Raw genomic sequence first — 15,022 nt, 5'->3', positions numbered from 1 at the left:
AGGTGATCGGAGGATCCATTCGCAATGCGGAGGTTACAGTACCGAACTGTGATACACCGGCTTAGAGGGCACTTCCGGATTGACCGTTACATTACGGAAACGTCTTCGGTGGGTCCTCCATTGCTGCAGGTGATTGGCCAATGGCAGGAGTCCGTCCGTGGATGGCGTTGCGTCTGTGGATTGGACTGGAAAGAGGTACGGTACTTGACTGCGGACTTTGTCTCACGTATGCCCGGCCTCACTCTTTCTTCTCAACGTGACTCTAGCTCTCATCCGGACGAACGCTTCTTCCATCCCCTCCATCTTCCCCCCACCCATCCCCAATCATGATCATTTCTCCTGCACGTGACATTAAAGAGGGATGTCGTGTACGCTCCGTGAAGAGGAAGTCGATCTCTACCAGGGTCAGGTTCGCGGTCTCGGGGTAGAAGAAGTATACAATCTACGTTGGCATTAGCGCCGTTCAACGTGGGGTCCAGACGCAGGGGGCAGGGGCTTCCATACCGGAACAAACACCATGTTGAGACACACGGAGATCAGATATCCCGTTCTAGGCGAGGTTCTCGATCAGAGTCGGGGTGATCATCGCCACAAAAATGTTCCAGAGCCAGTTTGTCGAGATGCCGATTGCTTGCCTTCAGACCAACATTAGTATCAAAGTGCCCAGAAGCATGTCGGCCCGGTTGGACTCACCCTTTAGCGCGAACATGCAGTGGGAGAATTTCCGGACCATACAGTTGACAGAAGCGCCCGAAGATGAGCATGAACAGGAAGAAAAAGGCGACCGACGCCGAGGCCGTGGACTTTTCCACAGATGTTCCTGCACAGAACCGCGCGTGAGTGATCACGGATGATGAAGAGCGAGCCCTGACCTGTACCTACCCTTGAACGAGAGCAGAATAGCGATCATCATCATCATGGAGCTGGATAGGTCGAACGAACACCCACATCATGGGGTTCGACGGCCGAACTGGTCCGAAAAGAAAGTCGGATAGAAGGACCCGAAGAGACATCAGTGGCGGCATTTGATGGAGGCTATCGAGGGTCTCACCGATCACAAACATGACTTGGATCACACCCCCAAGGAGAAGGCCGAGTTTGGGGTCGAGACCGACGTTATACTGCTGTACCGACGTGACATAGTGGATGGCATGAAAGGTTTCCCAACCCAGAAATCCGAATATAAGCTGGACTCACCGCGACCAAACTGATCCTACCCATCTGATTCATAAACTGGATGCCGTAGGCCAGCAATACTCGCTTGCCTGTCTGGACCTCATCTCGGTTGAGATTCTGGGATCATTTGTATTCATCATGCAGCGTCTCCAACTCGATCGCCTCCAGAATTCCTGATGATTCGGACACATCTTGGACATGGCAAAGAACTTGCAGCGCTTCCTTGGGACAGTCCATAAATATTGAGCTTCACCATCGTCGCTTAGATTAGATCTAAAAGATGGAAGGCATGCGATAAAAATCAAATTCTGCCCTTGCATTGGGTCCCCAATTCCCTTTCGTACACAACCGACGCATTGCGATACAGACTCATCTTCAACCGAGCCAGGTCCCGAATCGGCCACTTCTTACATTGTCTTGAGGCGAATGACTGATCCGGTGTGAATGAGCGCCGGTAAGACAAGGTATTGCAGGGAGAAAGCCGGGGGTACTACTGGTACTACTGTAATGAATTTGGATGAAATCCATGGTCCCAAGTAGATAATGGGTAGAAGAAATCCCGAAAAAGGCAATTACTAGAGCCCTTCACTTTGAGACAAGGTGATTGTGGTAAAGTAAGCTTGAGGCCCCGCCGGGGTAAATCTGGGAGAGAGTCCACACGTCGAAGGGGATCTAAGGAGGCCCTGCTGGGAAGCCAAGTTGAGTGCTCGGGGAGAAGCCGATCTAGTCCAAGTATTGCTCGGGATCGACGGATCAGGGTTGACTTGGGTAGAAGTCTGCTAGAAGGCGGGCGTTTCCAACTGCCGCTTTGCTTTAGAGAGGTTAGAGAGAAGGGATACGTCGAGGGAGAATGGAGGTGGCGCAGGTGGCGCTCAAAGCTCGCGACGCAGAATTATTATGAAGGATTCTGTAAAAGATCGTGTAAGAGCTATGACAATGGTTCATCTATGGTTGCTCTATTGGTACAGGATATCATGCGTTGACAGCCAAAGTAAAAGTAATCTATTAACACACAGAATGAAAGAACACCTCATGTGTCGTTGTTCAATAGCCATCATCGTCACTGTCTCCGCCATAGTAGTCGTCCTCATCATACCGGCTGTAATTGCCGGCAAATGCATCGTCGACATGGTCATCTTCCATCTCATCGTCCTCGTCATCTTCCAGATCATCCGGATCGGGCTGCTCTTCATCCGGAAGATCCTCTTTAGGAACAGGGCCAGCGATTTCCTCGACGGGCTGAGACTGCGTAGGTGGTGGAGTGGGTAGAGGTGCACCAGACTGAGTGCGGCCGGATCGTGCCTTGACTGGAGAGGGACGAACTGAGCGGCGAGTTTCGGGTTCGGGTGCCCGGCTGGTGCTACGGCGGGAGACAATACTGACGCTCCGACTCTGGCTTCGGCTCAGACTCTCGGCCTTGGGGTGATCCTCTGTCTTCTTTCCGTCGAAGAGATCATTAAGAGCATTGTAATTGATTTTCTTACTGAATCCACGTCGCTCAAGCATTCGTCGGGTCGCCTCAGCCGGGGTCGCTGCGCGAGAGCTGCGGCCATCTTCACCCTCGCCCTCACCATCGAGGTAGGAGACATCGCCCATCCGGCCCTTGCGAACGCTTCCGAGGCTTGTGTGAAGATGGACCGGAAGTTGCTTCAGCCAGCGCACGCTTGAGAGCTTTGGCTTGTTGTGTGCGCAGGTACTCTTTGTTCTCGGATACCCAGATGGTCTCCTTGAACTCAACCTCAGCCGGCGTCAAGAGGCAGTGCTTGACCTCGGGATCGTCCTCGAACTCGCTTTCGGCAATTTCGGCATCGTCGGGAATGGGCTTCTGCTGCTCGGGTTCGACCATGCTCTCAATCATATTGGAACCTTTGGCAAGCATGGTCCGCATCTCGTCCTCCAGGGCATCTTCTGCTGCGACCTGCTCCTCAGACGGCGGTGGAAGAGGCTCGCGCTTCCGCTTGCCCTTGCCCTTAGACCCGACCTGTTCGTTTTCTGTGTCCTCGATAACATCGTTCACTGCTTTAGCAATGGAAGAACGCCGGCGTGTCTTCTCGGTCAGGGCAGGATCGATGGGCAGATTCGGGATGGCGAAGCCGTCAGCATCGATTCGTGAAGGTTGAACGGATCCGTGTTCGCTTTCGGTGTCCCATTCCAATTCTGCTGCGGTCTCTGCGGCCTTGTGGTTGATATGGCTGGGTTTGCGGCCTTCCCTTGCGCGAGTGAAGGAAGGCGGATCGTGTGCATTCTCAAGTTGTACGGAGCGGAATTGATCAACGGTCAAGTCTCCACTCTCGGTTGAGCTAAACTCATTTAAACGCTGGCTAATGGTAATTTCGGTCACCTTCACCACGTAGACAACCTCACGAACGGTCCGGCGGAAATTATTCATTCGAGCAGCAAGAATCAGTGCCGCACCGCAGACACCGGCCGGTCTTCGACCAGTTGTCATCCAGTCACGGTTCATTCGCTGCACAATACGGACAGCCTCACCAGCGACTTGCATGGTGGCTGGTCCGAACTCCAATTGCTTTGAGAATCGATAGATGAGGCTCTCGGGGTCGATAGGATTCATCAGAAAGACGTTGCCTCCCAGGCGAAGCTCATCAAGAAGGGCTTTGTAGGTGCGACCAAGTTTGAAGACGTTGATCATCAAAACATCGGCGAAGTCGATCAACATCACTGTATTGCCATCCTGGCGACGGCAAGCAATGTAGAGACACACTGCAGCCACAGTTTTCGTTCGCCGACCCTGGATGAAGTTCAATCCGACTGCGAGCTTGAATACCTGACCAGCAGCCTTTGAAGCACTCTCTGGAATGGTCAAAGCTCGCGCCAGCTGGCTAATATAGCGGTTTCCATTTGCTTCAGTCATCTCTCGGCTCTCCATTGCGCCACCTCGCTGGAAGCCGGGACCAAAGCTGCGTACATGGGTCTGATCTTCGCCGACGAAAGTACCCTGAACGACAGCAGCTCCGGAAGAGCTCTCACCAAAGGTGACTTCAGACACGATATTGGATTCACTGATGACAGTACCACATCCAGAGCAAACCTTCTGGCCTTCATCTTCAACAATGTGGGGAGCAGGACAACCTGGGTTGGGACAGCTAGAAGTCTTGGGATGTGTAGTGGGCCGTGGAGGTTGAGGGCGGCTGATTGAGGGACGCTTGATAGGAGTCGGAGTCGGAGCTCTAGTGGTAGCCAAGCGCTTGACGGGTGCTCGAGGCCCACGGGGAGTCACGCTTATTCGCGTGGCGGGCTTCGACATGATGACGGATGATCGATGATGAAGTCAGGACAGTACAGATATCCGGATCTTAATTTGAATCAAAGGTTGAGGAGCTCCCGGAGCTCTAAATGATTCAAAAGAAATTCTAAGCAGAACTAGATTGGCAACCTCATAGCGCGTAGGCTAGCGATAGAGATGGGAAGAAGCAGGAGGAATGAGTCGACAAGTGGAGAAGAGGCGGAGTCGGTGATCAGACGGTGAGAGCCGGAAAGGCAAGAATCATTGAAGGTCAGTGATGCCACACTCGCGCGATACAAGCCGAGCCTTGAGAGTGTCTTCAGAGCTCTGAATAATTCTTGAAGCGCGTAGAGTGATAAGTGATAAGAAAAAAAGGACGCGTGAGTGGGGGAGCGGGGAATGCGAGTGAAGTTTTTTCGCTCGGTGCTGACGGGTGGCCCAGCGGTGAAAGAGCCGGGAGAAACGGGCAAGGCACGCGTTCAATTCGGGGGAGGTGGCCGCGACCCATATTCTATCCCACGCGTTAAAGGGACAAGGTGAATTGACGGAGTAAAGTTCTGAAGTCAGCGGATGATCACAATATTTTCTTTTCTGTCATTTGCACCTGTTTCATCAAGAGCCTCCGTGAATCAATTCCAAGAGCTAAAACACGTGATTCATTGAGGCATCAAGCACCAGTCCGGAAATGGACATGGATAGGATCTCCATTGATGCCTTACCACTCAGGCAACACATCCGCCCGGTTCGGGACGAGTACGTTCTACAACGGTCAATCGACCTGTGCTATAAGCAGATATAGGCGGTTGATTTTCTGCTATCGGATACAAGATGCGGCTATTCATTCTTGAAGGCGAACCAGACTCGAGCTAGCTAAACTCTGTTGAAAAGGCATGGCCCTCTATCAGTGGAATGCTGATGCGGCATTTGTGCGTATGTGCGTAGTTCGACCGCCAGGTTCGGATCGCGCACAAATGTCGCATCTTCGCCATTCGCGAGTCATCCACTGGTTTCCACTCTTCTTCTCTTCTTTTATTTATAAGACATGCAGAGTTCAGTGCCATTCGTCTTGGATTCTGATCTTTGTTCCTTGATGATGTAATCGACATCATTGCGGTTGCTGTTCTCTCGTGGCGATTTGCTATATCAACCTGCGAACTACCCGCACGGTAGCCCCTGGTCTTCTGGCTGTTTCAAGAATCGGACTTTTCACCACATACTTATTGATATAAGATCCCGGCCGTTGACGCCACGCCTTGGCAAGAAGCCTTCCGTTCTTAGATCATTTAACCGTTGTGATCCGAGAACACCAAAATTAAAGATCCTGCGGTGTCAATCATGTCCCAGCCCAAGACACCGCCAGCCACTCCCAAGATGCAACTAGCTACAGAGACTGGCTCCAGGAGAAGTGTATTTTGGGTCAGCAATGTTCACTGCTCTTCATGCGTCGCCTATGTCACCGAGATTTTGTCCGAAATTCCAACTGTCAGAGAAATTGACGTTTCGATCATTACGCATGAGGTGCGCGTCAACCATGGCATTGATGCACAGCCGGCAGATCTTGCCGCAGCTTTGATACAAGCTGCGTTCGAGGTTCATCATGTTACGACATATGATGAAGGGGCAACGATTATTTCCGAACTCGACACCACTTCATGGAATCATCGTGGATCCACCATCTTCTCCACGCCTCGAAATTCATATTCAAGCATTTCATCTAATATTAAAGACCGATTGCACACCAGCAGAGACACCCGACATCTTGCCAATTGCGATGCTTGTCAGGAGGAAGAAGCTAAAAGGCTTTCACGGTTGTCTAGCCAGAGCGAGGCGGAGCCACTCTACGACAAATCTGCCCAGAACTCTGTCAGGCCTGCCCATACGCCTTGTTCTGTGTCCATTTCTGAGACTCAAGTGGAGCAGGACGCCTTACTGACGCCAAATATTCCACCTAGTATACCCGAAACGACTGAGTTGTCATCTTCATCAAGTAATGAATTCTCAGCACGGGTCAGCATTGGGGGTATGAGCTGTGCCTCATGTGTAAACACCGTTACTGCTGCTCTACAAGAATTGGACTTTGTCAAGGAGGTTACTGTCAACCTTCTCACAAACAGCGCATCGCTAGTTTATCTTGGTCCGCGGGAGAATGTTGACCTTGTTTGCGAGAAGATTGAAGACATCGGATTTGAGGCTTTCTTGAATGAGGTCAACTTGATTCCTGAGGCGCTGGGACTCGAACAGCGCTCGACTGGCTATGTTACCGAGATTGCAATTACCGGCATGACCTGCGGTTCTTGTGTCGGATTCGTGACTCGAGGGATCGAAGAGTTACCTTTCATCACAAGTGTCTCCGTCAATTTGCTCTCGCACAGCGGCAAGATTGAGTTCGAGGGACGCGAAAACCTCGACCAGATTGTCGAGAAGATTGAAGACCTGGGATATGATGCTGCGGTCACTTCTGTTCATTCGCTGGCTAAAGGCAAGCAGCAGTCTGGCGTTGCGAACGCGAGAACAATCTCCATTCGCGTTGATGGAATGTTTTGCCGCCACTGCCCTGAGAAAGTTCTAGCTTCTTTGGAAGCCCTCCCAAATGTCACTGTGGAGGAAACTCTTTGCCAGAAAAGCCCCATAGTCAAGGTGACCTATACACCCAACCCGCCTTTGCTGACTGTTCGCTCCATCCTTGCAACAGTCAATGGGGCCAACGGCGCTTTCACCGCAAGCATCTACCATCCACCGAGCGTTGAAGATCGATCTCGTGCGATACAATTGCATGAACGTCGACGACTTCTAATTCGGTTGCTATTCGTCTTTGCTGTGGCCATCCCAACCTTCATCGTTGGCATTGTTTTCATGTCTCTCGTGTCATCCGATAACCCAATTCGCATGTATCTTGATCAGACAATCTGGTCTGGCAGTGTGACTCGCATGGAGTGGGCTCTTTTCATAATGGCGACCCCCGTCATGGTCTACGGCACGGATGTGTTCCATACTCGAGCCATGAAGGAAATTCATGCACTCTGGCGGCCCGGAAGCCGGGTACCCATTTTGCGACGCTTTTACCGATTCGGCAGCATGAATCTCCTGATTTCTGCAGGAACTGCAGTAGCTTACTTCTCCTCTCTGGCGGTTCTCATCGTTGACGCTGTTGTGGGTACGAAATCCAGTGCTCATAGCACGACCTACTTCGATTCAGTTGTCTTCTTGACCCTCTTTATCCTCGCTGGGCGATTTCTGGAGGCTTACAGCAAAGCCAAGACGGGCGATGCGGTTACATCACTGGGCAAGCTTCGACCCTCAGAGGCACTGCTCATTGAGGATCAGTCCACAACGCAGACCAGCGAGAATTCAAGATCCGACTCAATGCAACGCATCAACGTTGACCTACTGGAGGTCGGTGACATTGTACGTATACCTCATGGTGCCTCGCCTCCAGCGGATGGCGTTGTGGTCGGAGAAGGGTCTTACCAATTCGATGAGAGTTCTTTGACTGGAGAGTCCCGCCCGGTCAAGAAAGCTATTGACGATCAAGTCTTTACTGGCTCCGTCAATGTCGGCCAGCCAGTGCACATCCGAATCACTGAGCTCGGAGGAACCTCCATGCTTGATCGGATCATTGCTGTCGTTCGTGAGGGTCAAAGCAAGCGTGCACCTCTCGAAAGGATCGCTGAACTACTCACCTCACACTTTGTGCCAGTCATTACCTTGATTGCCATTCTTACCTTCATCATTTGGCTTTCTCTCGGACACTCGGGTGTTCTACCTGGGGACTACTTGGATGTTGCTCAGGGTGGTTGGACGTTTTGGAGCTTGGAATTTGCGATCGCAGTGTTCGTGGTGGCTTGCCCCTGTGGATTGGCATTGGCTGCCCCCACGGCCCTTTTTGTGGGAGGTGGACTCGCAGCGAAGCATGGTATCCTGGTCAAGGGTGGTGGTGAAGCCTTCCAAGAAGCCAGCCGTCTTGACGCCATTGTCTTTGACAAGACAGGCACATTGACTGAGGGAGGAAGCCTCAAGGTTTCTGACCACGAAACCCTCACAAAGAATGAAGAACTTTTGCAGGTTGCCTGGGCTCTTGCTCAAAAGCTTGAAGAAAGCAGTAATCATCCTATAGCTCAGGCCATCTCTGCCTTCTGCGCATCGCAGCCGGGAGCTACAGTCGCTTCCTCTGATATTCAAGAGATCTCGGGACTGGGCATGAAAGGCACCTTCACTGTTCTTAACAACAAAACCGAGCAGAAGGAACAATATGAGGCTGCGATTGGCAACGAGCGCCTTCTTCACGACATCATACCTTCTGAAACCGACACCTATTTCGTCTCGAACTTGCTATCGAAATTCCAGTCAGCGGGCAAATCTACAGCTATTTTTTCACTGCGACGTCTCGAAGTCTCATCCGAGCCTTCGCCATTCATTCCTGCTATTGTCTTCGCCACTTCGGATACACTTCGACCTGAAGCTATCGAGATCATTTCCAATCTCAACAAGCGTCAAGTCGAGGTATTTATGTGCACCGGTGACAACCAAACAACTGCCCATGCCGTGGCCGACATGCTAGGCATTCCACGTTCTAACGTAATGGCCAACGTCTTGCCCGCAGAGAAAGCCACTTTCGTGCGCCAGATCCAAGACGGCTCAGTGAAGGCATCATCCACAGGAATGGTTTCGCAAATTCGGAGCAAGACTCGGCCAATCGTCGCCTTCGTTGGCGACGGCGTCAACGATTCACCCGCTTTGGCCGCCGCAGATGTGAGCATCGCAATGGCATCTGGCTCCGACGTGGCCATCAACTCCGCCAGCTTTATTCTTCTCAACTCAGATCTAAGCACGATTCTCCAACTTGTTCTTCTCAGTCGTCGTGTATTTAACCGTGTGCGAATGAACTTCGTCTGGGCAGTCATCTACAATGTTTGTCTTGTTCCAGTCGCTGCTGGTGTTTTCTATCCCATTGTTAGTGGTCACCATGAGAAGACTGTCGGCCATGGAACTATTATTTACAATGAGCATTGGAGGCTCAGTCCCGTTTGGGCCGCTCTGGCCATGGCGTTGAGTAGTATCTCCGTCGTGTCCAGCAGTCTCGCGCTGAGGGTGGATATGGAGACTATCAAGAGGGTCTTCAAGAAGAAATGAGATGGAGAAGAACCAAAGAGCCAATTACGCATTGTTCTGAGGGGGGGTTTTTTTTCCCTGAGCGTGTATTTACTTTTCAAAGATATCCATGAATTGACCTTCATTTTTACGTTGACTCAGTTGAATGTAAAACTACTTGATCAACTTCCCTCACCCCAAATTTCTGCAACTCTTTTACTTAGAGCTTTTTGGACCTTCTTCCGTCCAACAAGGGACTGCAATTTGTCCGAGATCAGTGTTTCCCGATCTTTGGGCTCCAAGGCCATGTATGCCTCGACTAGTTCTCGAGGTGTTTTCCATCGGCGCTGAATCTCGAGTGCTTTCTCGCCAGTGATACCGCGCGTGCACATAAGCATTTTCAAATAGATATCACGAAGAGAGAGGACGTCAGATTTGGAAGTGAGGGCGGAGAACGTGGAGAATGTGACGCCGTAGGTGAGAGAGGAATCTTTTGCACGAAGTTCATCCAATAAAGTGAGGTAAGACTGTGTCGAGGAGAGGCACCGACTGGGAATGAAGGCAATCTTTGCTGGATTGGCCGGTTGGTCTGCAACGGAAGAGTCAAGCGCTCCGTACATCTTCCGGAGAAGGAGGGTCATGCGCGCCAGATACCGGATGGAGTCATCCAAGTTCTTCGTCTTCTTCATGAAATACCCATTGACCACCTGCGTCGAGGCTATAGCCGAGGAAACCATCTCTTGATACTTAAGCGCGCCTCCATTCCCAGCATCGGGATGTGTCACTGTGAATTCCTCGACGAGATAGATGACGTTTTTGATGCCCGAGCGGCGGAGACGAAACTTTTGTTCGTGGAATCGTCCATCTTTGATAGATCCGATGAGGTCGTCGAGACGCTTTCGTTCAATGATCCAGTCTAGCATCACCTCATCGCCCTCCTCGCCGTGGCGTGTCAGAAATGTGGGATCTCGGCACTTGGCTACCCACATTGCGTCACCCAATTCTAGAGCACGCACTTGAGGAGTAATATCCTGTTTCATGAGTTCATTGGCGATGTAGTCTCTGTCTGTCGAGGTGCGTACTTCTCGGGTATCCAGTACCAGCTCGACTGTGAAAGTATGCGGAGGAAGTGTGACGGGTTCTTTGGGGCCTTGAGTGTTTGCAAGTCGACTCAGCATATTGTCGTCCAAAGTGGAATTATCTGCATCTTCTTTATTGACCCGAGTTGAGGGACCGTTATTTGGAACCGACAGGGAATCGCCGCTAGCAAAGACCTTCAAGTTATCGGTCGACCCGGGAGAGTCTTCTGAATACGTTTGGCCACCTCCCAGCCATCCTCAGACAGAGCATATTTTCTGAGAGGTCGACCATGTTCATAAACCAAATCTTTTTGAATCAAGGTTTTCATTGAATTCCACGCCGTGTAGAATTTGGTGGGGTCCGTGGGAGCCGTGAACGAACTGTCGCAGTAAGGCTGCGCCACCTCAATCAAATGAGCTTTGGTCATGCTCTGGGATGAGTGTTCTCCCAGTGTAGCCAGGCCCAAAAGGAGCGCATACGGGCCGGACCGTAGAGCTGGTACATACGGTTTTGCTTTGCGAGGCTTCTTGGCAGGCTGGTCTGCAACACCTGTGTCGGATGTTCTTTTATTACCTGGGAGGCTTCATCAGTCGACGTGAACGCGTTCGATTGCTATCATAAATAACGTACCCTGCCCCGGGGGCTCAGGCATAGGAAGTCCATTCTCTTGGCAGTGGACCTTGAGTTTGTCCGTCAGGCGATCACACAGTTTAGGTCCCAAGCCATTCAGCTGCTGGGCCTGAGACGGATGTTCAAAAGTCAGTGGACACGCTTTCATCGACTCATAAGCCTTTTTGTAACTAAAAGAAAGATCAGAATCCACTCGATTCGGCGAGGTACGCGGTGGATACTCACACTGTGACGCCTTTGCTATTCCGCTCACGGGCCTGGTCGAGCCATTCCTTGATCCACCGCAGTAGCAGGGGATTTGCACAATCTTCGCTCATCATCCACTCGCCGCCATCGGGCAGTAGGCGAAAGCTGAAGTCTACTGGGGACAGTCAAGGAGGAACGCGACGTGGATGTCCTCATTGGGAACGCGACTGCCACGTGACTTGACGATGAATGTGCTATTTTGAAGGATCTCAAACGTAGTCGAGATAAGGTTCAAAATGAAGTATTCTCTGCGAACTCAATGGAAGGGGAAAAACATGGCCCGCATAATACAGGGAAATTGCCGAACGTTGTCGAGGCCTGTACTTCAATGTCCAATGCGGAGTCCAGGATGACGTCGACAATCCGGACCTGGAGTACAGGGCAGTTGAATACCATGGAAGATCGGTGACAACCGGTTTTTGGGGCTCGCATTACCCGTCACTGCGCCCAGGGCTTGGATTTCGTTTTCATCAACATCTCAACATGGACAGAAACGACGAAGCGGCCGTCCTGTCGACCCCCGCTCACAGTGTACCTGTAGGCGATCAGAGCCACACCATCAATAACGAGCCGCCAACACCAGAGGGCCCCACAGACAGTCATGTCTTGGCTCAGGTCGAGCAAGATGAAAAAGGACTATCGCAACTAGCTGGCGACACACCTGAAGTGACTGACATCGGATGGACCACGCCTGTCGACCATCTCGAAACACCTCTTGTAGCGGGAATTTCAAATGAAGACCTTTGGATGCTTATCAGACGATTCGATAAGGCAAGCCAGAGCAAAACACGTCAAATGACATCAAGGGACTCATGCTGACTGCGTCTAGCAAGTCTACAACGTCAAAGCAGTGCCAAATGCTCCATTGCAGAATCTCGATTTGACTCGATCCAATGACGATGAATTCTCACCAGACAAGCTCCGTGCGACAATGGAGAGATTCTACACGACGGTGGTTGTTACATTGACAAGCTTTATCAAACATGTCGCTCGTCTCCGATCCTGGAAGGAGCCTCGGCGGACAGCCATCTTTTGCGCGGTAAGTTGAGCTTCTCAGTTCGCGCAGGTTGATGAACTAAATGGACTTGTGGCATAGGTATACTCTCTGGCGTGGATTCTCGACTTCCTTGCTCCTGCTTTTTTCGCAGCTCTCATTGCACTGGTCATATACCCACCGTGTCGGCCCGTTATGTTCCCGCCAGCGCCAATTGCTCTCGTTGATAAAGATACGGGAGGTGTCCAGAAGCCCATGGCTGGAGTTCTGGGCTCACACGACAGTATCACCGGTGCTCCTGAAAAGTACAAGGGCGAAGCGGCCGAAAAGGAGGCTAGCAACTTGGTTGCAAGTGTCGCCAGCGTCGCTGTCGGTAGTGCGGTTGGAAAGCATGATCAAGGTGTCCCCGAGGATGCATCTCTAGAACAGGCTGTACCGGACGCCATGGAAATCGTATCTAACACTGCAGATGCGCAAAGTGCAGCCCATGGAGAGATACCGTCCGAGTCCCACGATAAGACTCGACAGCCTATGAAGCAAGCTGTCCTGGACGGAGCGAACACGGCCATGGAAGTCATAAGCGATATTACAGATACTTTTGAGAAGTTTGGAAAGTAAGTGCTTGACGTGAGCTTGACGGAAACGTGATCTGATATTGACTTTTTCAGCGCGTTATCCCCTACGTCGCCATTTCCTCAACTCCCCCCTCGTTTGCGCCTCGTGGCTGTTCTTGCTCCGGCATGTCTTCTCTCGACTTTGGTATCCAGCTATGTTTTGATGAAGACCATGGGACTACTCACTGGCTTCATTTTCTTCGGTGATCCTATCATCTGGCGCGGAATCGCCTATTTGAACAGCAATTATCCCCACTGGGAGCGGCTTCTAGAGCTTCAAAAGTAAGCTTTGAAAAAATTTCCCATATAGAGCTGAACTTGCTGACACGTCTTCAGCTCTCTTCTCAAAGGCGTTCCAACCAATGCCCAATTGGCGCTAACTCTCCTGCGTATCGGCGAAGCAAATATGTCACCACTGCCGCCCCCTCCCAGCTCGTTGGAGAAAGCCTCCTCACGGCCTGCCTCTCTTCATCACGAAGAGTTGACACTCGGTGCTTCTCGAGAGGAGATCGACCAGGCTGCCTCAAAAGAGCACCATCCTGGGTTGAAGCAAGAAGAGCCCCATCACGGAAAGACCTTGGCAACCAGAATTCTCGGCTTTTTCCGTGGCACTACTGCAACAGGGGTCGAGAGCAAGCGAGGCATTGATCGCATGCGTGCAGCGATTGGCTCTCGTCATGCCAGGAACCGTGTTGGTGTGCTGCGTCCCAAGGGCAAAACGAGTACACCCGTTGGACCTGCCGAGTTCAATGCTCGACACAAGGGAAAGCGAGGTGCTGTGATCATTGACTCGTCTAAAGATTCACCGATCCTGTACTTCACCACCGATATACCTCAAAATGGCGATTTGGAAGTGGAGAGCCGAAAATCGGGCTCCGTCTACTTCAAAATCCCAGTCAGTGATATTCTGGAAATGAAGAAACTGGGTGGGATGGGATGGAAAGGAAAGCTGGTCGTCGGCTGGGCTATGGGGAGTAAGGAAGTGGTGGATGGTTTGCTCATCCAGGGCAAGGAGCCACACCAAACCTACCAGTTGACAGCGATGGGAACGAGGAATCAACTATTCAATCGGTTGATTGCGATTGACGGACAGGTTTGGGAGACATTTTGAGACGATGATATCCGGATGTGTGCTAAGTAATTCCCAGGTATGGAAGTAGAATTCCCTTTTTTCGAATATTCATCTATTGTTCGCTCATAGCGAGATGTTATAAGTTAGAACTTCTTCAAATATTGTCAGATGTTCATGTGTACATTTCATCCTTTCTAATATCAACGCTGCTCGTTCTATAATCATCCTACTTCATCAATATGGTGATGAGATCTCCTGTCTTTCCTCGAGAGTAACGCATCGTGCAAATAAGCGCAACATTCCATTTACATTTCCAATTATGAGTTTGCCTTTCTTCCACTCCTCAATGAGAATTGCTCGCACTTTGAATAGTTGCTCGATCCATGTCAAAGTAAATGAACACCAGGATTTCCAAACGCACGCCGACACAATGCCTCCGGGGATGTCATTTACAGTCTTAATGTAGCAAACAGAAAGTACATCCAAAAAAAATGTTTCTTCGAGCCAGTAAAACAGACAATACTAAATGAAGTGATCTCTGGATAGGTAGCGATCATAACTTGCTGCAACGCGACTGATTTTGTTCAGCTTGGTCAGAATATAGTCCATATTCTCTCCACACACATTATCTCAAGCGTGGACATATTTAGTAGCCAGGTTTATCCTATAAGAATGGAAAATCATACCAAAGTATTGATGCTTGAAGCTTTCGATTCTTTTGGTGGGTTCGTCCTCGTATGAAGATGAAGCTTTCAGAATCGAGGAGGCAAGTTCGTACGGTTAGCAGTGTCCTCGACTCATATTATGACACCAAGACGCAGATGATTGTGTGGGTGACCAGCTTACTATCTCGATCGAGATGAACTATATGCCCGGAC

At 50.8% G+C, this 15,022-nt stretch overlaps 6 protein-coding genes across 6 annotated transcripts; 2 read left to right on the top strand and 4 right to left on the bottom strand.

Moving 5' to 3' along the window:
- Positions 1–262: 262 nt before the first annotated feature.
- Positions 263–519, bottom strand: N7477_000439 (uncharacterized protein; the record flags this gene model as incomplete). Its single annotated transcript, XM_056962102.1, has 2 exons — positions 263–442; positions 505–519. 2 exons carry the CDS (start codon positions 517–519, stop codon positions 263–265), a joined length of 195 nt encoding a protein of 64 aa, XP_056827105.1.
- A 31-nt stretch (positions 520–550) lies between these two features.
- N7477_000438 (sugar transporter-like protein) lies at positions 551–1,293 on the bottom strand (the record flags this gene model as incomplete). Its single annotated transcript, XM_056962101.1, has 3 exons — positions 551–635; positions 883–1,124; positions 1,198–1,293. Coding segments are annotated over 3 exons (423 nt in total), but the record flags the coding sequence as incomplete, so codon positions are not given.
- A 927-nt stretch (positions 1,294–2,220) lies between these two features.
- N7477_000437 (transcription factor TFIIIB subunit BRF1) lies at positions 2,221–4,441 on the bottom strand (the record flags this gene model as incomplete). Its single annotated transcript, XM_056962100.1, has 2 exons — positions 2,221–2,797; positions 2,874–4,441. 2 exons carry the CDS (start codon positions 4,439–4,441, stop codon positions 2,221–2,223), a joined length of 2,145 nt encoding a protein of 714 aa, XP_056827103.1.
- Positions 4,442–5,755: 1,314 nt separating this feature from the next.
- On the top strand, positions 5,756–9,550 carry N7477_000436 (putative copper resistance-associated P-type ATPase; the record flags this gene model as incomplete). Its single annotated transcript, XM_056962099.1, has 1 exon — positions 5,756–9,550. One exon carries the CDS (start codon positions 5,756–5,758, stop codon positions 9,548–9,550), a length of 3,795 nt encoding a protein of 1,264 aa, XP_056827102.1.
- Positions 9,551–9,690: 140 nt separating this feature from the next.
- N7477_000435 (crossover junction endonuclease) lies at positions 9,691–10,686 on the bottom strand (the record flags this gene model as incomplete). The annotated part of the gene is made up of 1 exon (XM_056962098.1): positions 9,691–10,686. The coding sequence occupies one exon, from the start codon at positions 10,684–10,686 to the stop codon at positions 9,691–9,693; it is 996 nt and encodes a 331-aa protein (XP_056827101.1).
- A 1,261-nt stretch (positions 10,687–11,947) lies between these two features.
- Positions 11,948–14,183, top strand: N7477_000434 (DUF3292 domain-containing protein; the record flags this gene model as incomplete). Its single annotated transcript, XM_056962097.1, has 5 exons — positions 11,948–12,181; positions 12,294–12,503; positions 12,561–13,072; positions 13,127–13,354; positions 13,409–14,183. 5 exons carry the CDS (start codon positions 11,948–11,950, stop codon positions 14,181–14,183), a joined length of 1,959 nt encoding a protein of 652 aa, XP_056827100.1.
- Positions 14,184–15,022: the final 839 nt, after the last annotated feature.

Source organism: Penicillium maclennaniae (genome assembly GCF_028827695.1).
Source record: "Penicillium maclennaniae strain IBT 15551 chromosome Unknown utg000001l:1.0-3280838.0:1.0-3283122.0, whole genome shotgun sequence".
NCBI classification, from domain to species: domain Eukaryota; kingdom Fungi; phylum Ascomycota; class Eurotiomycetes; order Eurotiales; family Aspergillaceae; genus Penicillium; species Penicillium maclennaniae.
Note: the sequence above shows the minus strand (reverse complement) of the source record. Positions and strands in the feature narration are given on the sequence as shown.